Raw genomic sequence first — 25,908 nt, 5'->3', positions numbered from 1 at the left:
TTCCCGGGTCCAGAGCAGCTCTTTCCAGACTTGGTCCTTCACACACTTCACCTGGAGTCTTGCTAAAGTGCAGATTCTGTCTCAGCAGGTACGGGCTCTCGGCACGAGCGTCTCCGTTTCCCCAGCAGTGCTGATGCTGCTGGGTGAAGGGCTGGCAAGTGTGTGGGTGCCCCTTCTTTGATAGTGGGGTTCCCTAGAAGCTCTCACTTTGAGGCGCCTGCTGATGAAGTCTTGTGATTTCTTCTGTGGTATTCTGTAGAGAGGAAGTGTGCAATGGCTGATAATGATTGAAAATAAACAGATGAAAATGGTTTTTAGAAGTGGAAGGGCTTCCCTGGTGGTGCAGTGCTTAGGAAGATCCCACATGCCATGGAGCAACTAAGCCCGTGAGCCACAACTACTGAGCCCACGTGCCACAACTACTGAGTCCACGTGCGTAGAGCCCGTGCTCCGCAACAAGAGAAGCCACTGTAATGAGAAGCCCACGCACCGCAACGGAGAGTAGCCCCTGCTCACTGCAACTAGAGAAAGCCTGCACACAGCAACAAAGACCCAACGCAGCCATACATACATAAATAAATCAATCCCTCACACTTTTATCATTCAAAACGCAGAATTATAATTGTTGGTTTGTCTCTGTCCCCAAACGAAAGGTATTTCACTGGGTACAGAATTTCCAGTTAGCAATTTTTAAAAAATTAGTTGTTTAAAAATCTTTTCATTTTCTTTTGTCTTGTATATTTTCTGAAAAATCTCCAACATTCTTTTTTTTTCAACTGTTTATAAAGAATCTTTTTATCTCTCTGTCTGCTTTTAAGTGTTTCTTTCTATGTCTAGTTTTAATATGATTATGGTATACCTTGATGGGGTGGCCTTTGTGTGTCTTCTGTTTGGGGTCACTAAGTTTCTTCTAATTGTGGGCTTATAATTTTAATCACGTTTTAAACATATGGGCCAATTTTTTTTCTGCCCCATCCTCTGTGTCCTGTCTTCTGGGGCCCTAATTATACATGACAGACTTTATATGGTCTCCTGGATCAGTCAGTCTCTGATCATGTTTTTTGCTCATTTTTCCCCCCACTATCTGCTTCATTTTGATAGTTTTTATCACTCTGTCTTCAAGTTCCCATCAAGTGATCTTTTCTTCTACCGTGTCTGACACGTTTTAAATCCTCTTTGGCATGTTTTTGTTTCTTCATTTTTACGTCTGGAAGTTCCATGCAGGTCTTTCCTGCATCTTCTGTTCCTTTCCTCTCTGTGTCCATGTTTTCTTCTACATTCCTGGGCATATAAAGCATATTTATAATATCCTTTTATCGATAAATGTCCTTTTCTGCTAATTACATCACCTGTGTCGTTTCTGGCTCTGTTTCTTTAGATTCTCTATTTCCCTTTTGGTTGTGTGTCATAGTTTCCTGCTTCTTTGCATGCCTGATGAATTTTTTTTTTTTTTTAAAAGCAAGTACTTTTTAAAAAATTATTTATTTATTTATTTATTTATTTTTGGCTGCGTTGGGTCTTCATTGCTGCGCACCAGCTTTCTCTAGTTGCGGCGAGCGGGGGCTACTCTTCGTTGCTGTGCGTGGGCTTCTCATTGCAGTGGCCTCTCTTGTTGCGGAGCACGGGCTCTAGGCACATGGGCTTCAGTAATTGTGGCATGCGGTTTCAGTAGTTGTGGTGCATGGGCTTAGTTGCTCCGCAGCATGTGGGATCTTCCCGGACCAGGGATCAAACCCGTGTTGCCTGCATTGGCAGGCGGATTCTTAACCACTGTGCCACCTGGGAAGTCCAGCATGCCTGATGCTTTTTGATTGGATGTCAGATTTTCGTGTTCTGAATTTTGCTGTATTTTGTAAAAAGCATTCGATTGTTCTGGCATGTAGTTACTTGCGATCAGTTTGCTTTTGTAGAGACTTGCTTTTAAACTTTGTTAGGGCAGATTCAGAGCAGCCTTTAGTCTAGGGCTAATTTGTCCCCATTACTATACTGATATTTCTCTGAGGACTCTGCCCGATGCCCTGTGTATTACGTATCCTTTCTGCTCTGACGGTTAGAATGTGAGGTATTAACCTCCTTAGAACTCCAGGAATTGCTTGCTCTAGTGCTTTCTGTTTGTTCCTTCCCCGGTCTCGTGTGCTTTCACCTCATGCACGTTCAAGAAACAGACTTAATGGACATAGAGAACAGACTTGTGGTTGCCAAGGGGGAGGGGGTTGGGAGAGGGGGGGAGGGGGTTGGGAGAGGGGTGGAGTGGGAGTTTGGGGTTAGCAGATGTAAGCTTTTCCATGTAGAATGGATAAACAACAAGGTCCTACTGTAGAGCACAGGGAACTATATTCAGTGTCCTGGGATAAACCATAATGGAAAAGAAGATAAAAAAAAAAAAAAGAATGTTAAAAGAAAGCAGTATTCAGCCCAAAACTTGAGGGGTCCCTCACAGCTCTCTGGGTTTCTCTTTGCCTAGTTCCATCCTTCCTGATTTTTTGCCCACAAGACCTACTCGTTTCAGGCTCCTCAAACTTTGCTCTCTTTCTCCTCGACTCAGAAAAGCTGCAGGACTACCTTTGGGTCACCCCTCCTTGCACTGTGGACTTGAACCTACCCCCAGCCATGCATTATCGGCCATCTCCGGGCTCACCTCCTCTGTGTGCTCTCAGGGCATATAGCCCTGTGCTAGCTGTTGACCATTGTCTGCTGTTACCTATATTCTGTCCAGTTTTATGGTTGTTTCCAGAAGGTCAGTTCCCACATTCCTCAACAGGCATATGTAGAGGGGTTTTGCCAAATAAACCAAACGAATTGAAGCTCTCCAGACTGTGCTCTGACTACTCTGGTTTTGCACAATTGATTCTTTATGGCTGAAGAAACGCTGACATTCAAACGGTCCTCTTCACTCCTGCCTTTCTTAATTTAAGACAGCTGTCACATCTTCTGAGCGCCTTCTTTGACCTTCGTGTGAGCTAGTGTCTCTCCTGTGTTTATTAACTGATATGGTTATTTACATGTTCTCGCTCCTGAAAGGCAGGCCGAGTGGGAGCAGAAGCTGTGACTTCATTCTCTTTGTCCCTGTCGTATGACGCACTGCTGGACACTGTCGAGATGGTTTTTGAATATGTGCTACCAGCCGTTCTCACTGGATTTGTACATGTCTGTCACAGTGCTTATGACATGGTGGTTTTGTTGTTTCAATGTCTGTCTCCTACAGAGGATTCTGGACTTCTCCAGAGAGTGATGGAAACTTATCTCCCTTTCACATTTGTGCTTTTCTGGCTAATTAATCAATATATTGCTCTAATCCAGAGTCTTTGAACTCCGACACTATTGACATTTTTGGTTAAATACTTCTCTGCTGTGAGGCTGTCCTGTACATCTTTAGCAGCATTCCTGGGCTCTACCCACTCACTAGATGCCAGGAGCGCTCCCCTCCCGGTTGTAAGGACCAAAAAATGTCTCCAGGCCTTGCCTTATAATACTCTCTGTGGGGCAAAAGTCACTTCTGTTGAGAATCCTTTTGCTAACCTATGGTATTTGTAATTTCCCTTGCACATTATAATGAGGAAATAACATTCTATTCACATTAATTTCTAGTTCACTTTGCGATGGTACAATCAGTCTAAGAGTATGCTATCCATATAGTAGTGTATAAACAAAGGAAGAGAAATTTCAAGGAAGATTTCTGGGATCCTGCGATTTATAAGAAGAAATATATGCATTTGGTCTTCGACCCCCTTCTTGGCACAGAGGTCCTTGGGAATGTCCTAAGTGGTGAGAGCTCTCACAAGGTGTCTTTTGTTACTTTAATGAGGTGACCTTTGCAAAGCACCTGCTCACAGCGGCCTGGTTGCCAGTGGAACAACCCTGTAGTTAGGGGTTGGAACTTTCCTCCCACCCTCTGGCTTAAGGGAAGGAGGGAAGAGCTGGAGATTGACTTCAGTCCTCAGCGGCTCATGAGCTAATCAGTCATGCGCAAGTAATGAGGCCTCCATCAAACCCCCAGGGGACTGGCTTCAGAGGACTTCCTGGCTGGTGAACACGTGGAGATTTGGGAAAAGTATCTTGTGTCCTTTCCCCATACCGTGCCCTATGCACGGCTTCCATTTGGCTGTTCCCGCCTTACATCCTTTTGTAAGAAACTGGTAATACAGTAGGTAAAATGTTTCTCTGATTTCTCTGAGGCGCTCTAGCAAACTAATTGAACCTGAGTGGGGCTTGTTGGAACCTCCAATCTGTAGCCCTTTGGTCAGAAGCACAGGCAACAACCTGAACTTGGAACTGGCCTGTGCAGAGACAGTAGGGGATGTCGTCCTGTAGGACTGAGCCCGTGACTTGTGGGGTCTGATGCTGTTTCCAGGGAGATAGTGTCAGAATTGAGTTGAGTTGTGTAAACACCCAGCGGGGGTCTGAGAATTGCTTGGTGTTTGTGCGGGGAATGCCCCCCTCCCCGCGATGACATTGGAATTGGGGGTACAGACCTTTTATAATTTCTAAGACTGTGAAAGTGTATCTCTTTTCTGAAGTATGATTTTGCTTGTAACTTGGATGGGACAGTATTTGCAAAATTCTCTGAGATGGAAACATGTTAGAAACTTAAAACTACAAATCAGAGTAAATATGTACATTTAACAACTTGACAGTTTATTCCTCCTCAAAAGAAACTTTTCATATGAGGATTTTTGGCAATCTATAATTAACCTCTTGTGTTTCTCATTGTTTTTTTGTTTTTGTTGTTTTTGTAGAATTTCTAGAATGATGTTTTAAAACTCTAATACTTCTTTTCGGGGCTAGCAGTAATTTCAGCATGATTATGTGGCAGAACCTGTGCCAAGTGTTTAATATACTTCAGTGCTTAGGGTGATAGTACACAATAAGTATTATCGTTATTCCCCTTTTACATCTGAAGAAACCAAGACTCGCAGCACTAATGTTGTCACCGCAGCCTGCAGCTCCTGCCTTACTGATGTATTTGCCGTGCCGTGGACGGAGTACCCTGTATTTGCTTCTGCCCTCGTGTTTGTCATTCATTCCTTCTAGGATAGTCCTCTGCCCTTCCTCATCACGCTTACCCATTTAACTCACGCTAAGTGTTGACAGCTTATCTTAAAAGCTTTCTCCTTGTCTAATCCTCTTTTGACCTCACGTGTGTGTACCTGCATTACCTCCTGTGTCCACCTCTATTTTAATACAAATGAAACTGCGTAATGATGTCACCTGTTTGTTAGTAGAGACATAAACTGTCAGCATAGTGGGGCATAACTGTCGTGCTTTTCTTCTGTTCATCAGTGGATCCCTAGTACCTAGAATGCCAGTTTGGCTTCTGAGTCAGTATATAAAGGCTTCAGTGGGCTAATTATTTGTAGACAGGCCTGGTAGCTCCTAGTAACAAAATGCAGGACGAAGGGGGCAGAGAAGGAAATGGTGGTTTATCAAGTGTCCTAACTGTCCCTGATTCTCTAGAAAATTTTGCATTTTTGGAATTATTTTTGTGCCTGGCGATCTTCCAAAGATCTTCCAGCACGATTCTGGAGAGATGCTCCCAGTGGAGACTCTGACGGTTGATACCCTCGTACAGTGTGTCACATTTGCCTTCAAAATAAATAGAAAAGCCAAGGAAGAGGAAGCTGAGATAAACGTACGTAAAGATGACTCTAATTTAGCAAAAGGGCCGTGTACTCATAGGAAAGTGACTATCTTCAGATACATGTTTCTGATTTTCTCCTCATTTTACAGTATTCACGGCCAAGGTCTACAGTTTGCCTGGGAACCAAATTAACTGTAATCACATTTAATAAATTAGGATGTGTAACTGAGTTTCCAAGCAAATTATAATTTCATTTCCAAGCATAAATTAGAAACATTTGAATTGAGAATGCTTTTTCCTATTTCATGCATACTTAGCATTTAGATGCCTTCTTTGAAAGATACAACTGGCAGTTTGGGTTGTTTTTTAAACAGTATAATGTCTTTATTTTTTATAGAAATTATATATGCCCATTGAAACATTTATATAACAAACTGCACAGGAGACTACAACTTAACCTTTACTCCAAAGTCTACCATCTGGAAATAGCCATGGTTACCTATGCAGAGAAGTTATCATAGCAAACCTATCCTTAGAAATTCCTGCTTAAAAGGTTGGCCCTTGGCTGGCTTCTGGAAACTTAGACTTGGGCGGGGGGAGGTTTTCCCACCAATCCCTAACTGAGAAGAGGGGCTCACTGAACTAAACTATTTTTTTTTCTTCCCTGTATTTTATTTATTTATTTATTTTTTAACATCTTTATTGGAATATAATTGCTTTACAATGGTGTGTTAGTTTCTGCTGTATAACAAAGTGAATCAGCTGTACATATACATATATCCCCATATCTCCTCCCTCTTGCATCTCCCTCCCACCCTCCTTCTCCCACCCCTCTAGGTGGTCACAAAGCACCGAGCTGATCTCCCTGTGCTATGCAGCTGCTTCCCACTAGCTATCTATTTGACATTGGGTAGCGTATATATGTCCATGCCACTCTCTCACTTCGTCCCAGCTTACCCTTCCCCCTCCCCGTGTCCTCAAGTCCATTCTCTATGTCTACGTCTTTATTCCTGTCCTGCACCTAGGTTCTTCAGAACCATTTTTTTTTTTTTTTTTTACATTTCATATATATGTGTTAGCATACGGTATTTGATTTTCTCTTTCTGACTTACTTCACTCTGTATGACAGACTCTAGGTCCATCCACCTCACTACAAATAACTCAATTTCATTTCCTTTTATGGCTGAGTAATATTCCGTTGTATATATGTGCCACATCTTCTTTATCCATTCATCTGTCGATGGACACTTAGGTTGCTTCCATGTCCTGGCTATTGTAGATAGAGCTGCAATGAACATTGTGGTACATGACTCTTTTTGAATTATGGTTTTCTCTGGGTATATGCCCAGTAGTGGGATTGCTGGGTCATATGGTAGTTCTATTTTTATTTTTTTAAGGAACCTCCATACTGTTCTCCATAGTGGCTGTATCAATTTACATTCCCACAAACAGTGTAAGAGGGTTCCTTTTTCTCCACACCCTCTCCAGCATTTTTGTTTGTAGATTTTTTGATGATGGCCATTCTGACCGGTGTGAGATGATATCTCATTGTAGTTTTGATTTGCATTTCTCTAATGTTTAATGATGTTGAGCATCCTTTCATGTGTTTGTTGGCAATCTGTATATCTGCTTTGGAGAAATGTCTATTTAGACCTTCTGCCCATTTTTGGATTGGGTTGTTTTGGTTTTTTTGATATCGAGCTGCATGAGCTGCCTGTATATTTTGGAGATTAACCCTTTGTCAGTTGCTTCATTTGCAAATATTTTCTCCCATCCTGAGGGTTGTCTTTTCGTCTTGTTTATGGTTTCCTTTGCTGTGCAAAAGCTTTTAAGTTTCATTAGGTCCCATCTGTTTATTTTTGTTTTTATTTCCATTACTCTAGGAGGTGGGTCAAAAAGGATCTTGCTGTGATTTATGTCAGAGAGTGTTCTGCCTATGTTTTCCTCTAAGAGTTGTATAGTGTCTGGCCTTACATTTAGGTCGTTAATCCATTTTGAGTTTATTTTTGTTTATGGTGTTAGGGAGTGTTCTAATTTCATTCTTTTACATGTAGTTGCCCAGTTTTCCCAGCACCACTTATTGAAGAGGCTGTCTTTTCTCCATTGTATATTCTTGCCTCCTTTATCAAAGATACGGTGACCATAAGTGTGTGGGTTTATCTCTTGGCTTTCTATCCTGTTGCATTGATCTATACTTCTGTTTTTGTGCCAGTACTGTACTGTCTTGATTACTGTAGCTTTGTAGTATAGTCTGAAGTCAGGGAGCCTGATTCCTCCAGCTCTGTTTTTCTTTCTCAAGATTGCTTTGGCAATTCGAGGTCTTTTGTGTTTCCATACAAATAGTGAAATTTTTTGTTCTAGTTCTGTGAAAAATGCCATTGGTAGTTTGATAGGGATTGCATTGAATCTGTAGATTGCATTGGGTAGTATAGTCATTTTCACAATGTTGATTCTCCTAATCCAAGAACATGGTATATCTCTCCATCTATTTGTATCATGTTTAATTTCTTTCATCAGTGTCTTATAGTTTTCTGCATACGGGTCTTTTGTCTTCTTAGGTAGGTTTATTCCTAGGTATTTTATTCTTTTTTTTGTAATGGTAAATGGGAGTGTTTCCTTAATTTCTCTTTCAGATTTTTCATCATTAGTGTATAGGAATTCAAGAGATTTCTGTGCATTAATTTTATATCCTGCTACTTTACCAAATTCATTGATTGCTCTAGTAGTTTTCTGGTAGCATCTTTAGGATTCTCTGTGTATAGTATCATGTCATCTGCAAACGGTGACAGTTTTACTTCTTCTTTTCCGATTTGGATTCCTTTTATTTCTTTTTCTTCTCTGATTGCTGTGGCCAAAACTTCCAAAACTATGTTGAATAATAGTGGTGAGAGTGAGCAAACTTGTCTTGTTCCTGATCTTAGTGGAAATGGTTTCAGTTTTTCACCATTGAGAATGATGTTGGCTGTGGGTTTGTCATATATGGCCTTTATTATGTTGAGGTAAATTCCCTCTGTGCCTACTTTCTGGAGAGTTTTTGTCATAAATGGGTGTTGAATTTTGTCTAAAGCTTTTTCTGCACCTATTGAGATGATGGTATGGTTTTTCTCCTTCAGTTTGTTAGTATGGTGTATCACATTGGTTGATTTGTGTATATTGAAGAATCCTTGCATTCCTGGGATAAAGCCCACTTGATTATGTGTATGATCCTTTTAATGTGTTGTTGGATTCTGTTTACTAGTATTTTGTTGAGGATTTTTGCATCTGTGTTCATCAGTGATATTGGTCTGTATCAAGAAAAAAAGGGAGAAGACTCAAATCAGTAGAATTAGAAATGAAAAAGGAGAAGGAACAACTGACACTGCAGAAATACAAAAGATCATGAGAGATTACTACAAGCAACTATATGCCAATAAAATGGACAACCTGGAAGAAATGGACAAATTCTTAGAAAAGCACAACCTCCCGAGACTGAACCAGGAAGAAATAGAAAATATAAACAGGCAAATCACAAGCACTGAAATTGAAACTGTAATTAAAAATCTTCCAACAAACAAAAGTCCAGGACCAGATGGCTTCACAGGCGAATTCTATCAAACATTTAGAGAAGAGCTAACACCTATCCTTCTCAAACTGTTCCAAAATATAGCAGAGGGAGGAACACTCCCAAACTCACTCTACGAGGCCACCATCACCCTGATACCAAAACCAGACAAAGATGTCACAGAAAAAGAAAACTACAGACCAATATCACTGTTCCTAAAGTATTGACACCTGTTTCCTTCTGGGAGTCTGGGTTTTCTACATGCTACGCAGGAGGTGCCTATGTGACCAGACCCCCCAGAAAAGCTCTGGGCTTCAAGTCTCCCCTGGACTTCTCTGGTTGACAGCATTTCACACGTGTTGTTACAACTCGTGGCTGGAGGAATTTAATGCATCCTGTGTGACTCCACTGGGAAAGTTTGCACCTGGTTTCCTCTGGACTTCTCCCCATAGGCCTTTTCTCTTTGGCTAATTTTGCTCTGCATCCTTTTGCTGCAGTACATCATAGCCCTGAATACGGATGTCCTAAAATTAAGTTCAAGATTTCTTGCCCCATTCCTTCTAACCTACCAGTTTTTTAAGACATATTCTTTTAATTTTATTATATCAAATTATCTTTTTAAACTGTAATTCCTACTTTTTTCAATTTTAGTTTTATATTTATGTGGATGACAAAACGATTAGTAATTCTTTTATGCTAATTTCTTTATTTTTGGCTTTCTAAATTTGATCATGTCTCAGTGTCTTTTAAAAGATACCATTTTCTTTGAGATTATTCATGACTGGCTCTGCCTACTGTCATACCTGATGTCCAAATGGGTTTGCACAAACTTTTTTTCTCACACAATATATAAGTATATGCTTTTTATTTTTTTCAGGGGGTGCTGTGCTAGCTCATCTACTCTTTATTTCTGTGAACTTGTGGAACAGCTGAATTTTACCGTTGCATAGTTTTGCAAGAAAGGCTCATGAGTGTTATATTCTCTGAGTCTTTATGTCTTTGAGAATATTGCTGTCACATGTTTATTTGAATAACAACTTAGCTGATTTTATATATATATATATTCTTTAGTATTATATAGCCATTGCTGTATTGCCGTCACACATTAAATTTTATAGAGACAAATTAACCTGGGAGAAACCTTATTTTCTCCATCATAATCAACTTGCCTTTTCTACCTGGATGCCTGAAAAATTACATTTTTATCCTCGAAGTTCAGTAGTGCAAGCTATGTCCCAGTGTTGTTCATTCTTATCAGTATTCCTGGACTATAGCTGACCTTTTAATTTATATATATATATATATATATATATATATATATATATATATATATATATATATATATATATATGATTTACATATATACAGGTATATAAGTGTGTGTGTTTGTGCACCGGTGTGCATCTTCCCCCTCTGCTCTAGTCCTGGATATTTCCGGAGTGCTAGAAGCCCCCAGGTGATCCTAGTAGGGAAGCAAGTTGAAAGCCACTGGCTTAGCCATCTTCTAATTTTACCCTGAGATACGGGGCAGCCCTTAGATAAACATTGGCGCACACTCTTACTTGTTTGTGATTTTGGATAAATTACAACCTCCCCGAGCTTCTGTCTGCTCATTTGTGAAATGGAAATAATCCTGGCTGTAGGGCCTGGGGAGGAGTACGTGGGGTGAGCTAGGGAAGCAGCTGGTAGAGGTGACGGGGTGGGAGACCCTCGGCAGCTGTTAGCGATGACCTACCACTGGTGAGGGTGGCGGGGATGGTGGTGATGATGGTGGAGAGCTCATTTGAGGGGTCCACACTGAAGGTTGCACGCCTGTGTGTTGGCTGGAGCCAGGAGAGAGCCCCCAGGCCCTGGCTCTTTGCCAAGGCTGTGTATGGGGATTGGGCACATGTGCAGTTCTGGTGAATTGAACCAGACACCAAATGCAGAGTTTTCTCCATATCTGAGGCCTCATATTTATATGATTTCTAACGTATTAGTATATGTTACTGAATTTGATGTGTTTGTGTTCATCATTCCATGATTGCTGCGCAAATTATTGTGCAGTACCTTGCATTTTACACCAAACAAAATGAAGATAATAGTATCTTTCTTAAAAGCATCCAAGAACAGTTAGTTACTATTGTTAGTATTTCATTTTGTTTTTACCATTTGCCACAAGAAAGATGAGCTTAGTGTGTTGCCCAGGTGAGGCACTGAAAACACATTTTAGTTTTGGGCTAAGAGATGGGATGTAGGAGAGATTTATAAGAATTTATTAATATTGTGTAGAATGTTAATTAAAATATGGAGGAGTTTCCCCTTAATGCAGTGCACCCAGGGGCATTTTCCTTCACCTCTTTGCTTTTTTTGAGCCCGTCTTTGGATGCATAATGACATCCTTTAGGCACTGACTGCTCTAGAAAAATACATGATCTTTGAAGACTATTCCGCTCTTATTTTTGTATATGGACAGGGCAGAAAAAAACAAAAAAAACAAGTAAAAATTAATCGCATAGTAACTACGTTTTCTCCAAATTTTAAACTTGAGCCAGTGACCTGGCGAAATGGTTATTTGTGTGAAATTATCCATATGAATAGTTTTATAAAGGAATTGTAGTTACATAGTTTTATAATTCATAATTTGCCTTAACAGACTGGATGCAGTTGTATAAACAAGAAATGCAGCTTTTAGTAGATGCATCTGTTGTTGTCACGCGTGTTTTCATTTCTGTGAAGTTGAGGGGCATGACATTCCTTGTGATTTGGGTAACCCGCACCTTTGCTAAAATGTTCACATCCCTCCTGACAAGTCTATGAGTGATTAACTTGTAATGGCACAAGAAATATGACACGCTTAAAGGTCAGAAGTTTCTTTTCCTGCACCCAAATGATCTTTTGCTCACAGGATTTCCAACTGGTGATCAGGGGACCAATTTACACATTTTCTTTATATCTAGAGTACTAATGTTCACACATCATTTTCTATCACCTATGAGCATTTTTGTCCTTATTCCATTCAATGGTAAATTCTCATTAAGCAATGATTAAAGACATGGGGAGAGACCTTGTGTACAGATACCATATGTTCTCTAATTTATATTCAGACCATTAATATTTTTCAACCTAATGCAAGAGGATTATCCAAGATACTTGATAGAGAACATCAAAATTTGCCTTCAGTAGAGCTGAACAGTAGATCAGTTAAGTAGAACGCCTCTATAAGATTACTGTACCAAATCCACGTATTTGTAAGATGATCTTCATTTAAGTTCAAGGACTGAAGACTGTTTCTTTCTTATAAATTCCAAGGGGGCCCAGTTCCCTCCTTGCAGATTTCAGTGCTGGGCCTGGTGGGGGCATGTTGGAGACTTGTGGATGGTCACGCCGTAGGAGAAACCGAGCCAGCTAGCTCTCTGTCTTTGGCTCTAGTAACGTTATGATCAGAATAACAGAAGAATTTGGAAATGTTAAACAGGAAACATGTAGCAGTGGGAAAAGAAAAGATACATCCATGAGTCCAGTCCTGTTGAGTAGCTGTTGGGAGCTAACTTGGTACAGCACTGCCTAGTTCTCCGTGTACACAATCTAATATAATATTCATAATGTCATCTGGAACACTGCAAGCTCAGGGACCAGTCTAGAAAGCTCCAGTGCAGAGAGGAACTTTCTTTGATTCCTAATTTGTTTCCATGGACCTCAAAATACCCACCCCCCCCAAAAAAAATCACATTTTTGAATCCATAGCCAAAAGGAAAAGAATTGTACAGAACAACCCTACATCAACTGGAAGATCCAAATTATTGTGCTAATTATGATCGTTCTTCTTTTACACTCAGTGGGAACAAATGTTGCAGATCTGTCTCCTCCAGTGTTTTTAATTCTGGCCCGTTAGCTCGGTGAGTAAATCAGTAAGGGGAGGAGATAGCAGCTCCTGCTTTCCTGTCCCTCCCAGTTCAAGGGTGTGGCGGTTGGCATGAAGATGATTAGAGTCATATGAACAGACAGCCCTTACTTTGTTATCTGATTCCCAAGTTATACTCCGTTTTCATGTGTGAAGAAGTTTGCCATGAGTTGATTTGATTATACATAGTGCAAACTAAGTCCCTGTGATTGCTAACTTAGCAAGCAGTAAACACTTGCCAGATTTAATAAAATTATGTGTACTTGCAAATCTCAGCCGGTGTGGCAGGGGCCAATGATTTTAGTAACTTAAGTATTTTCTTTCAGTGCATGTAATGTATACATTTTGTTGAAAGAGGAAAGCTGGCCAAAACTCTATAATTGTTCCAGATCCTTTCACATGCTTCTTTGATTCCTAACTTAGATTTGGACCTGAATTTAGAACTTCAAAAACCAATGAAGTAAAACACATCTAGCAGCTAACAGAAAAATGAGCTGTGAAATTGAATAAGAGAGAAAAGCCTTAAGAACTGATGATGCTTTAAATGTTTATAAAATTGTTTTTTTTTTTAAATTAGCTACAGATTTGTGGTACGTCAGTATTGAAAGCATGACCTTTCTTCTGTTTTACCTGGAAAGTTCTTGAATTGAGACACTGTTTTAATCCAGTCAATTCATGTTATTTTCAAATTTTATATATCATTAATTAAAAAAAATTTTTTTAAACTTTGTTTTTTAAAAAAAAATGAATTAATAATTTTTTTGGCTGTGTTGGGTCTTCGTTGCGGTGTGCAGGCTTCTCGTTGCCGTGGCTTCTCTTGGTGCAGGAGCACGGGCTCTAGGCGCATGGGCTTCAGTAGTTGTGGCACGTGGGCTTCAGTAGTTGTGGCTCGTGGGCTCTAGAGCACAGGCTCAGTAGTGGCGCAGGGCTTAGGTGCTCCGTGGCATGTGGGATCTTCCCGGAGCCGGGCTCGAACCCGTGTCCCCTGCATTGGCAGGCGGATTCCTAACCACTGCACCACCAGGGAAGCCCTATATATGATTATTAACAATCAATTTTATTCTCACCTACAATTCTAATTCAAACCTTGAAATTATGCTTTTTCTAGCTACTGTTCCTAGTTTTCCACCTTCGGTAATTAAATTAAGAGTGTGAAATTTTTCCCTGGTATTTAACTGTCAGAGTATTGATGTCTCGATGTACATTAAATTTACAATACCAGAACTCAGAATGTAACAGCAATCTGTGAATGCGTGTGTGTGTAATTGACGTGTACCTGTTGCGTGTAAAATAAAGCTCTAAGTCATGGGTCATAGTTCTTTAAAACATTAGCATAAAAGATCACTTCTTTAGGGGGAAAGAAAGCAAGTACATTTACCTTGGAAACAATTCAAGGGAGAATTTGATGCAGTAAGAATTTTGACCTGCCTTTCCGATGTCTTGGAAATCAGACTCCATGTGTCTTTAACGGGAGAATTTTTGTTCTATTCTCTCCCAGCCTCTGTTCCCCAAGAAGAACTATGAATGCCTGACCAGCTGTGAGTTCCTCAAGTACATCCTGTCGGTAAAGCAGGGGGATTGCCCAGCTCCCGAGAAAGCCAGCGGCTTTGCCGCCGCCTGTGTCGAAAGCTGTGAAGCGGACAATGAGTGCTCTGGGGTTAAGAAGTGTTGTTCCAATGGATGTGGACACACCTGCCAGGTGCCCAAGACTCTGTACAAAGGTAAGGAGCAGAGCGGAGTAGGTGAGGGGACCTCCAGGGCCACAGGGGGGTTTGTGTGCGTGTGAGGGAGGGTGTCAAAGATGTGACTTGGAAGGAAAGAGAGAACTGTAAGAAAATTTACCTTGTGCCACATACAAACATCTGAAAATACTTACTGGACCATAGAAGTCAGCCCCAGTGAACTCATATTGGGGTGGAGTAAATCCTTCATGGGAATTCTTCTTATTTTTTTATTGAAGTATGGTTGATTTACAGTATTAGTTTCAGGTGTACAATATCGTGGCTCAGTATTTTTATAGATTATGCTCCATTTAAAGTTATTATAAAATAATGGCTATATCATATGAATTCTTTTAGAAGTTAACATGTAGGAAGGCCACCATCAATTCAGGGACTTTTTTTGTGTTTTTCTCCAACATGAGTAAATGAATGAAGCTCCACTGGCTACCTTGGAGTAACTGTATTCAAATCCTTGGAAAATAGGCTGGCGACGGGGCCCAGCTGAAAAAGGCATAATAGACGCATGAGTATTGTGGGTTTTCGGTTGGCATAATCCAAGAACAGAAGTGTGCTTGCAGGGAACTTTAAATATTTTGATTAGTATCTTAAGTTCCCAGATGGAGGAATTGCCCTCTTCCAAAAGACAGGGATGCAAGTTATCAAACAGTTTAGCCGATGTAACAGTTTACATCCCTAGGCAGTTTCTAGAGCACTTAACTCCTTTATGCTGTTACGTGCCTCTTTCTGTAAGTGTGACAGAGTTCTTGTGTGTTAAACCAATGCTCTTGTATTATGTACAGTTTGGCATGCCAAAAAGTATACTACGGGAGACATAACATTTCGTTACTTTTTTGGGTCTAATTTGAAGAGAAAAATAGAATCAGTCACTAGGCATTATTCATTATAAGTAGAAAGAGAAATCTCTCTTGCTCTCTCTCACTTTCCCTCTCACGCATCAAGTGTATGTTGTTGCAATGCCGGTTCTGAATTATGGGCTCGTTGACTATTTTCAGAAGTCCGTTCTTAGGCTTATAACAATTCAGGTCTCCCAGAAGTCACATACCTGCGCCATCCTTCTCCAGCTGCCACTTGGAAATACTCTTATCTGAAATCTATGGAATCCATCCAGTTTTCTATTTTTTTCCCCTAAGATCCTTGGAAACCTGGCACAAATACTGTCTCAAATTCAAAATAATTGCTGCTTTCCCTTTCTTAACAGACTGACGTTTCCTTAATGGATTTAAAGTTTTATTGTTTCCATGCCTTTTATTATAAACTACGTAAAATCACTTCTGCCCAATCTAACACCATTTAATTTTTTAAAAGTCTACTATTATGAAACCTGTTCTGTTATTACAGATCATTTGCTATTTAAGTATCAGCATTTACCATAAAAATAGGATGCTTTTAGAATGATTGTTGAAAACCCATTTGTAAAACCTTTTTTGTTTTAAAAGTAAGGCAGTTAAAGGACTCAATATAAATTAAAATATGCTTTTCATGTGAAAGCAGTGAAGAGTCAGTATGAATTTCAAGTATGCGTGGTTCATCGAGAATAAGGGAAATATTCTATAAAGGGCCAGGATAAATGATTAATGATTGAAAGATAACCTGCAATTTAAACTTAATACGATGGGCTTTTTTCAGGGGCTGAAGTCACCTTTCTACTACAAGTAAGTCTTGACCTGGGTGTTTGTGGACAGAGGCAATTCATGGAGGGCTAACCACAAATAGAATAAAAAGACTCTCTTGACCTGACAATGACTTTTGCATAATGAACACAAGGATAAAATAGTATTATTTTGAAAAAAAAAATATATATATATACACACACACTACCTAGAGGTTTTTTCCTTGCTCTCTGAATGAAGGCTGGCTCCCATGTCCTGGGAGCATCTGACAGTAATCAGAAGAGGGTTCTGGTGCTGATGGCCCCAGCCTCTCTGGGAAAGGGTCCTTCCTGACCCAGCGCTTGGCTTTGTGAGGAGAAAAACATGTATCCAGCCAGACGACGTGCGTGCAAATCAACCTGACAATCTTTGGGGGCCCAGCTGTCACTGTCTTTCTCACCTTCATAAGTGCCCTCTTAGTGCCCCAAAACGACCGCTGGGAAATGAGCTTGCCTGCCTGTCTCTGCTCACGCTAGGTCTGTGCAGGCACTTTCCTTAGGAAGAGGGAGCTCCACCGCTGGCTGAGCTGGACCAGCCCCGCTGTCAGTTCACAAGTGCGGAGGCTGAGGTCGCAGGCCGCCTCTGAGGGGATCCCGTGGTTGGCGGCAGCAGTGCAGCTAATGCCTGTTCCCACCCGGGCCAGCTCTCCTGTCATTTTTATTTTGACTCTCTCCAGCTACTGGAATAGGACCCTAAACTTCAAGCCCTCTTTGGGCACCCCGGTATTATTATATTATAGCTCAAGTAAAAGACAGATCAAGATCGAATAGATTAAATCGAATACAATCCCTGATTTATCAGTATTTTTTAGGCTCATAAATAACATGGAGCTTTTTTTCTTTGAACTTAATTTCCAACTAATTTGTGGAGTTGTAATATTTAAATTAGATACAGAGTATACCTCGTGAAGAACCAAATTCTATTGGGCAGACCTGTAAGTTCCTCACGTCCATTTCACTCATTCATTATTTACTTATTGAAGTGTCATCTCATAGGAAATCCCAAAGGGCATTTTCTCAATGTCTCCCCCATTTTGAGTTTAAAAGGGACTGATGTCACCTGGGTCTACAAGTACTGACACATTTCAGCTCAGTTAGTAATTGCTGACTGTGTGTTAGGAGTTATGAGGAGCGCCTGACATTGCTTATGACCTGTACTGGGTGAGCACCGGCGTGCAAAATCAAAGGACACCGACCTCCACCCGGCCCAGCAGTTCCTCGTCCGGGTGGTCATACGCACGCACGCCCTGAAGTGGGCCAATCACTTTCTTAACTTGTGCCATAAATTGCTATGTGCCATCCGCTGTCCTGTTTTTCCTTTTATCGCTTATTGAGTTAATGAAAAAATTTTAAAATACATGGAAACACATATATCCTTTCTGTCTGGTCCACTTTTGTAGAAAGGAAGATGGGGTGTGGGCTGATTTCATACCTTCGAAGGCTTTATATGCTGGAAACTTGAGTTTTTCAAAACACTGTGTGTTTTGAAAAAATGATCAACAGAATGTCCCGCGTTACATTTGCGCATCTAATTTGGGTTATACTGTGAGAAGTGTCCTTGGCTGACGCCTGAGTTAACTTTACAGACTGGTGTTAGGGTTTGAAACAAAGGAAAACAAAAGAGAGCTTTTCCTTCACCCTTCAAGTAAAGACTATTAGAAGCAGCCCCCTGGAAGACTTGACCATGTTACCGTGGGTAAACCAGCCTCGAAGGTGCTAGTCTCTGACACGCACACCTTCGTGAGATTGTGGGAAATTCACAAGCTGGTCTTCTATGGGTGAAACACGAGCTCCGGTTCGTTGGGGCCCTGGTTTTCCTTTGATCCTCCCCTATTTTAGGTCTGGTTTACAGCTTAGTTGGACTGTTCTCTGTCTAGAGGTGATGCTTTAGTAACTTACTGCCTCTCCTCACTCCCAACTGGGACATTTGGTTTGGGGAGGGAAAGAGAAAAGCTGAACTTGTTTTCCAAATGTAAAGATTCAGAGTAGTTTGTGGCCTTCAGTTAGGTAGGTGGCCGTGATACAGCACTCATTTTCCTTTACTAGGTGCTAACCAGGAATTAACCCTATATCAGTTTGTTTCTTCCCAAAAAGATCTGATGTGATGATGGAGTTGATTTACTATTTCCATGAATCTCTTAGTATTTGAAATATATAAACCTCAGGATTTTAGAGATGGGCCGCTTTTCACAAATTAACTTTTCACATTTTGAATATAGTGACTGAGTGCCTTAATGTGATGTAAACACAAATTCCTTGAGTACAGTTGTCTTTATGAGAGATATTATCCCTGGAACACAATATCTTTTTTTTTTTTAATTTATTTTATTTATTTATTTTTGGCTGCGCTGGGTCTTCATTGCTGCGCGTGGGCTTTCTCTAGTTGCGGTGAGCAGGGACTACTCTTCGTTGCGGTGCACGGGCTTCTCATTGCGGTGGCTTCTCTTGTTGCGGAGCACGGGCTCCAGGGCGTGTGGGCTTCAGTAGTTGTGGCACGTGGGCTCAGTAGTTGTGGCTCACGGGCTCTAGAGCACAGACTCAGGAGTTGTGGCATAGGGGCTTAGTTGCTCCGCGGCATGTGGGATCTTCCCGGACCAGGGCTCGAACCCGTGTCCCCTGCGTTGGCAGGTGGATTCTTAACCACTGCGCCCCCAGGGAAGCAGCCCCAGAATATCTTTTTTTATTTTTATTTTTATTTTATTTTATTTATTTTTGGCTGCGTTGGGTCTTTGTTGCTGTGCATGGGCTTTCTCTAGTTGCGGCAAGCGGGGGCTACTCTTCGTTGCAGTGCATGGGCTTCTCATTGTGGTGGCTTCTCGTTGCAGAGCACAGGCTCTAGGCATGCAGGCTTCAGTGGTTGTAGTGCTTGGGCTTCAGTAGTTGTGGCTCACGGGCTTAGCTGCTCCGCGGCATGTGGGATCTTCCTGGACCAGGGCTCGAACCTGTGTTCCCTGCATTGGCAGTCAGATTCTTAATCACCGTGCCACCAGGAAAGCCCGGAACACAATATCTTGCTGCATTTTCATACCTAGACTTGTGACAAGTATATTTATATGAATAGTCAGGTCTTATGGTTATTTGCAACTGCTGATGGTCTGTCTTTATTGAGTTTTCTATCATATAGTTTCAACATTTTTTGAAGCGTTGGGTTTCTGTTCCTTTGATTTCACCAAAATACTTGTTATGTTTTAAAGAAAAAAAAAATGCACTGATATTGTCATATATTGTGGGATGTTATATGATAGGATTTATGAAGTTTTTAACAGAATAGTTTAGATTTCAAGATGACTAATACGTTCAAAAATACTAAAAAATAAAGATCCTAGTCATTTACGTAATAAAAACCACACTGAGGACAGATCCATCCTCTGCATCTGGTATGCAGCCGGGATGCTGGGTGAGCTCGCGAGGACTGTAAAAGGACTGACGTGAGGGCTGAGGGTCCAGGGCTGGGCCCCATCTGCACACAGTTACAGCCAAGGGCTGCAGTTACCCCCAGTCAGGGGAGCCAGCTGACCCTAATGCAAACCAGATGGACCGTCTCTTAAAATGCAAACTGCAAGGCCATTGCACATCATAATTAAAGAGATTCTTAAATGAAGGAATTTGAACTGACAGTGCCCTGACGCGCATCATGTTGCAGGAAAGCTCTTGGTAGTTGAATGATCTTCAAGACTGAAGCCTCAGAGCATGGGGTGCGGATGCAGCTCTGCTGCTGACGAGTTCAGGGTGCTGCAGTGACTTGAGGATTTACCGTAGCTGCGTTTACGCTAGAGGAGTACACATGGAGAGCCAAGACAGCGCTCTCAGAGAAAGTGCTCTGTGAGGTTCAGGAACTAACCAGCCATCTTCTCTTTAAATAGTAAGTAAAGGAATGCTTGGCCTTGACAGAAAAGGAGATGAGAGCTCCTTGAAAGGATACACACGCCAGAGAAGGTGGCACCGGGCGCCTGCGATAAGTCTTCTCCTTCCCCTCCGTGACTCTCAAGCGGAGAGGGGTTTACCATTGTCACAAAGATGTGTGTAAATGTTCCGAGTCCTCTTACGTCCCCAGGTGTATTCTTGAGAGAAGAATAAGAAAGCGGGTTGGGCTGTTTCTTCAGTGAACAGTTCCGGGCCATTTGCTCTTGCAGAGAGCTCTCTACGAGGACATTGTGATGTGGGAATTGAGGAGACATGGTTCTTGACCTCTGGGGCTTTAGCTTTGTGGGGAAGACAGACATCATTAAATGCGCTGGCTGTGGAAAGAGGCAGTTAAGTGCACTTCGACACTTACAGGTTAAATGCTGAAGAGCTGGCAGAAGAATGGAGCCTTTATTTCCGATTGGGAGCTTTAGGGAGAGTGGCTCCGAAGGGTGGCATTTGGACTGAGCCTGGAAGTATTCCAGGGTCTGTGGTCAGAAAATAGAAGGACAGAGATCTCAGAGTGAAGGAAACACCATGAACAGGCCATGGTAGCAGGGAGTGCCTGGCAGTGTGTTTGTGGGAAAGCTGGGTGTGAAGGCAGCGTGTGTGACAGACGCGCAAAATGTACCATGAGATCAACTGAAAGATGACTGGTAGACGGTGGTGAAGATGGATGCCTCGAGTGAGATGCAGAGACGTTTCCCTCCCTTCTGTAGAAAACGGATGCACTTGAACATTCTGAGAAGGAGAAGGAGAGCCTCTCTCCTCCACCTGAGGAAAATAACCAGAAATACGGTGAAGAGGGAATTAGAGAAAAGAGATTGGCTTGCAGGGAGATGGGTTAGAGGATATGGTGAGGGTCCAGACAGGAGAGGAAAGTGCCTAAAACAGGTGGTCACCATGGAGACAGGATGACTGAGGGGTTCCTGAAATTATGCTCTGCAGTAAAACAACAGGATGTTGGTAGGCGTAAGCACAAGACAAAAGGTTCTGGGAACCCTTCGATGTCCAAGAGCCTAGAGATGTCATGAAGACCTACATCTCAGGAGGAGGGGCGTATCCGGGGAGAGGCATTTGAGAGGGGACTTGTGCAGGTGGATGAGGTCCTGCAGCCCAGAGAGGGACTGGGGGTAGATGTGAGAATCACTCGCTCTGCAGAAATATTCTAGGCATGAAAGCATAAGTGTAAGGTTATGCACCAAGAAGTTTCTGACATGAGCTTGAAAAAGACTCTTGCAGGGGCACAGCAGGAGCAAAGTCTAGGAGGGAAGTCCCACATCAACCAGGAGCTTCAAGGACGTTAGAATCACAATGTCCAACAGACTTGCAGAGCTACGGAAACCACTTCTTTTCTCTACCTTTCTAAGTGGCTTTTCCTAACCCAAAATGTGACAGAAAATTCAGAGAGAAACCGGAGATGGGTCATAGCTCCAGGCAATTTATTTAATCTTCCTCAGACTCAATTCCCTGGTACTCGAAATGTAGCTACTTCACCCTTCACCCACTTGATGAGGTCACAGCAAGGATCACATGAGACAACTTTATGGCAAAGTGAAGGGCAACGTACAGATACAACCCGCCAGCAAATCAACATGGAGAATGCAATAGGGGCGGTGACTGTGGTTGCTTAGAAAATAGCTTTTTGGTATTTTTTAAATTTTATTTTATTTTTATTTTATTTACTTTTGGCTGCATTGGGTCTTCGTCGCTGCACGTGGGCTTTCTCTAGTTGTGGCGAGCGGGGGCTTACTCTTCGTTGCGGTGCGCGGGCTTCTCATTGCGGTGGCTTCTCTTGTTGCAGAGCACAGGCTCTAGGCGCACGGGCTTCAGTAGTTGTGGTGCGTGGGCTCAGTAGTTGTGGCTCACGGGCTCTAGGGTGCAGGCTCAGTAGTTGTGGCGCACGGGCTTATTTGCTCCGCGGCATGTGGGATCTTCCCGGACCAGGGCTCCAACCCATGTCCTCCGCATTGGCAGGTGGATTCTTAACCACTGCGCCACCAGGGAAGCCCTAGAAAATAGTTTTTAAGAGAGTCAGTGAGCTTTTGAGCAGATATACATATGCCGTTTTAAAATTATCCGACTCTGTCCTCCTCAGTGTTTAATGACTTTAAAATTTCCCAACACAAGATTTGGCTTGGATTAAGATCAAAATGAAATGAGTTGAATTCAGCCACATCACTAACATGCATCAGAGCTTATATTTTGTATTTGCACATTTTCTAGTTTTCTCAGTTTAAACTTAAGAAATGGAAAAATAAATGCAGCATTCTGAATTAACCATTTCAAATGGTCAGTTGTCAGTGCCTTAGGCAAATGCTCATTCTCAGCAGAGAATGATTTTAATGCAACTGGTGTTCTTGGTTTGGATGGCATTGAACATCATGATGCCATAGACTACCTAATTCAGTTAGTTTCATATATCCTCTTAGTATTATAAATTTGTTTTAAAACTCCCTTTCCATAACGGCTGCTATTTTGAACCGTGGTTCTTAAATCTTTCAGTTACCAGGCAACTTGCATGCGCTGTAGGGGGAAAAAGAAATCAAAATGATGAACTACTTTCCAATGAGGCACCTGTGAGGGACTTCTGAAGCCAGGCACTCACTCATGCCAAAACCAAACATTATAAATTCATCTTTTTCCAATTTTAGACAGTAAGTCAATAGGGCAGAGGCCCAGCAATCAGTTGGGGAATCCACGAGACCCATGCTTTGGAAACCATTCTTGTAAGATTTGACCACATGAGAGGATTGGGCTTTATAATGTTTTCCTTAAAAGGAAAACTCGCTCAGATAGAGAGGAGAGGAAACTTGAGAACCGTGTTTTAAGGACCCTAGGATCTATCAGCAGAGACGGAGCGCGTTACGTGGGAAAAAGGACTCAAGACTCCTCACGACTGTCGCCTCGTGTGGGCTCCGGGTTAGCCTCCGGTGCTGCAGCTTGGTGACAGGATTTACTTGGAAGAACACACATGAAAGAGTCGCTCCAGAGGTTACCTTGTTCAGAATCAGGAATCAGCTTAGACCTTCTAAAAAACTGGGAAAGTGAAACTGAACTTAGTGTCAGGAGATTTCAAATGTGAACCCCTGATAGGGAGAAGCTGCTTTTAAGAAAGGAAATAGAGCATCCGTTGTCATGAGATGAGATTTGTCTCTTCCGTAGATTTTCTTCCTCAACTTTCACCACACTCCGAGTCACACACAGGCTGTTTTAACGGGCGCGGTTCTGTTTCAGGTGTCCCCCTGAAGCCCAGGAAGGAGTTACGATTCACAGAACTGCAGTCCGGGCAGCTGGAGATTAAGTGGTCCTCAAAATTCAATATTTCAATTGAGCCTGTGATCTACGTGGTACAAAGAAGATGGAATTACGGAATCCATCCTAGTGAAGACGACGCCACGCATTGGCAGACGGTAGCCCAGGTTAGTGCTTCATAGGCTTTGTTTTCCCCTTGAGGTAGTGTCTCCTTCGCCTACAGAGAGAAACTTAGCTTGCTGTGCCTCGGTCAAAACAACCTGAGCGCCGACATCACATAATCCAAGGTGGACGTGCCCTGCATGTTGGCGGAAGACGGGATGGGCTCTGTAGGTATAACCGGCTACCACGAGAAACTTGGCTTCATGTGTTCACAGCGCACGTGGAAGGGAGACGGTTTTCTAATGAGCGTTCACATTTATTCCGAGAACTACACTTCCTTGAGATAAACTTAAAACCGGCTAGAGTGAGGGAAGTGCAACACCCGCAGGACTAGTCAGCGTGCTGTTTGATCATCTCAATGACTTCTCCTCTATTTCTCCTACATTTAAGCCTCTATTCCGCATGGGACTTTCGTGGCGGGAGGAAGAAAATTTGATGTCACAAAACTACTTAGTGGGAAGCGGCCAGCAGCTCATCAATCTCCCTTAAGTGCTTTCTTCTTCTCGGTCAGCTTACCAACTGGTAGGCCACCTGGATGGCAGCCCTCCTGGAGTTTATCTGCTCAGTGCTTTTCCTCCTCTGTCTTGTGGATGTGAAAAGCAAAATATTTTCTTTCTTTTTAAGAGCTGTTAAATGGACTACCAGCTGCAAGCAGACGCCACGGATGGAGAAAAGAATAAATTCTCAATATGCAACTGCTTCATGCTTTTCAGCAACTAAAATGCCTTCTCTACATGTAGGTCCATAGGGGAAAATTCTCTCCTGAAGTTGATCAGGTCATTTTTCTCTCCAAGGACAAGATTCCCATGATTTTTTTTCAGTAAATATAAAATACATTTCAGTATTCAGGTGTTTAGAAGAAGAATTTGGTCCCTTTTGCAACAGTAGAATCTCAGACAGGATAAACACTAAAATCATTTAAATACCACCCAAATCAATGAGAAATGTGATGTTAAGAGAAACAGCTTAAATTAGGGGGAAAAAAACACTGGTCAGATAAATTTAGCAATTCTCTTCCATACCTATTTTGCTAAAAAATTGTGCTTTAACAAAACATAAAGATGTTCAGAATACAGCCTAAAGTTATATTTGGTTTACATGGCATTCTCCCTTAAACAGTGCTACAGTATCATTTGTAACTTTTCCAAATTATGCAATTTCCAAATATTTCCAAATTATAAATTTGAAGATTTACGAAAGTAACTGATGATAAGCCCTTCTCTTTCATATCCTCTTATTCGGAGAGAGGAAAGACCTTGCACTATCATTTCTGTTATTATTACTGTTTTCACTAGTTAATACCACATGTAACGCTTCCTTTCTCTGTCTGCTAAATGCTGTGGCTAGCATGCTGGCTTTAGTTCCTTAAATCGAAGGTTAAAACTAGACAAACAAGTCAATGAAAATGTTGTCTTAAATTCTGCCAAACGAGGTAGAAAGCCACGTTTGAGATCATCTTCTTCCTTTGATCTCGGAAATGCTTAGCTTCTTTCGAATGTTAAAGTACACATGACGATCCTTTTCAAAAGTTATTATAAACTCAGGTTTAGGAGGGTTTCAATTCAGTTCTGTTTCCCAGTTTTATCCACTGAGCGCCAAGCTGAGCTCAGCACTTGGCACGGATGAGGGCATAGAACTCGGGCGTTTATCCCTTGGAGTCAAGGCCAAGGTTTCACGTCTACCCTAGGACATTGCTGGAAGCAGGCATATTGCCCTGTTTGATGAAGAGGAGGGCAGTGGGAAGATGCTCAAGTTGTTTTATATCTTGGGACGTAGCTGTAGGGACAGCAAGACCTGTGGAGCTGTCCCATTGTCCAGTTTTCTTCTGTGGACCTTTTATTGGACGAAATATACCTCACCCTTCAGGAACACGACTCTTTGCAGATCTTACATGATTTACTCAAATTAAACAAAAAAGTCTTGGGTTGCAATGTACTTCCAGAATTTAAGTGTGTGGGTTCACATACATACTTCCAAAATTATATTTGGCACGCAAGTAGGAGGCATTTCCCTTCTATAAACTAAAGCTGATTTCATTTTCTCTATACTGTAATGATTACTTCATGTATTTATTCATTCATATGTATAATTTATTGATGAAATCTCTCCAATGCTGTATTTAGTCACCAGATTTTAAAACAGCCCAAGCATTTGTCACGAGATTTTGACTTTCAGGGAGCTTTATTAACTCTTTGA

The 25,908-nt window shown here is 41.7% G+C and overlaps 1 protein-coding gene across 1 annotated transcript in view; it reads left to right on the top strand.

The window, feature by feature from the left end:
• The window catches only part of LOC309652442 (anosmin-1-like), a 189,124-nt gene that overhangs the window by 121,140 nt on the left and 42,076 nt on the right, over positions 1 to 25,908 (top strand). Inside the window, exons 4-5 of the mRNA XM_082446234.1 lie at positions 14,501 to 14,723; positions 23,533 to 23,717. Coding sequence (XP_082302360.1) covers positions 14,501 to 14,723; positions 23,533 to 23,717 — 408 coding nt within the window. The remainder of the gene's footprint in view (positions 1 to 14,500; positions 14,724 to 23,532; positions 23,718 to 25,908) is intronic.

The sequence above is a fragment of the Balaenoptera physalus genome (assembly GCF_965194825.1).
Source record: "Balaenoptera physalus genome assembly, chromosome: X".
Taxonomy (NCBI): Eukaryota; Metazoa; Chordata; class Mammalia; order Artiodactyla; family Balaenopteridae; genus Balaenoptera; species Balaenoptera physalus.
The sequence above is the reverse complement of the archived record's forward strand: the minus strand, read 5'-3'. Positions and strand labels throughout refer to the sequence as shown.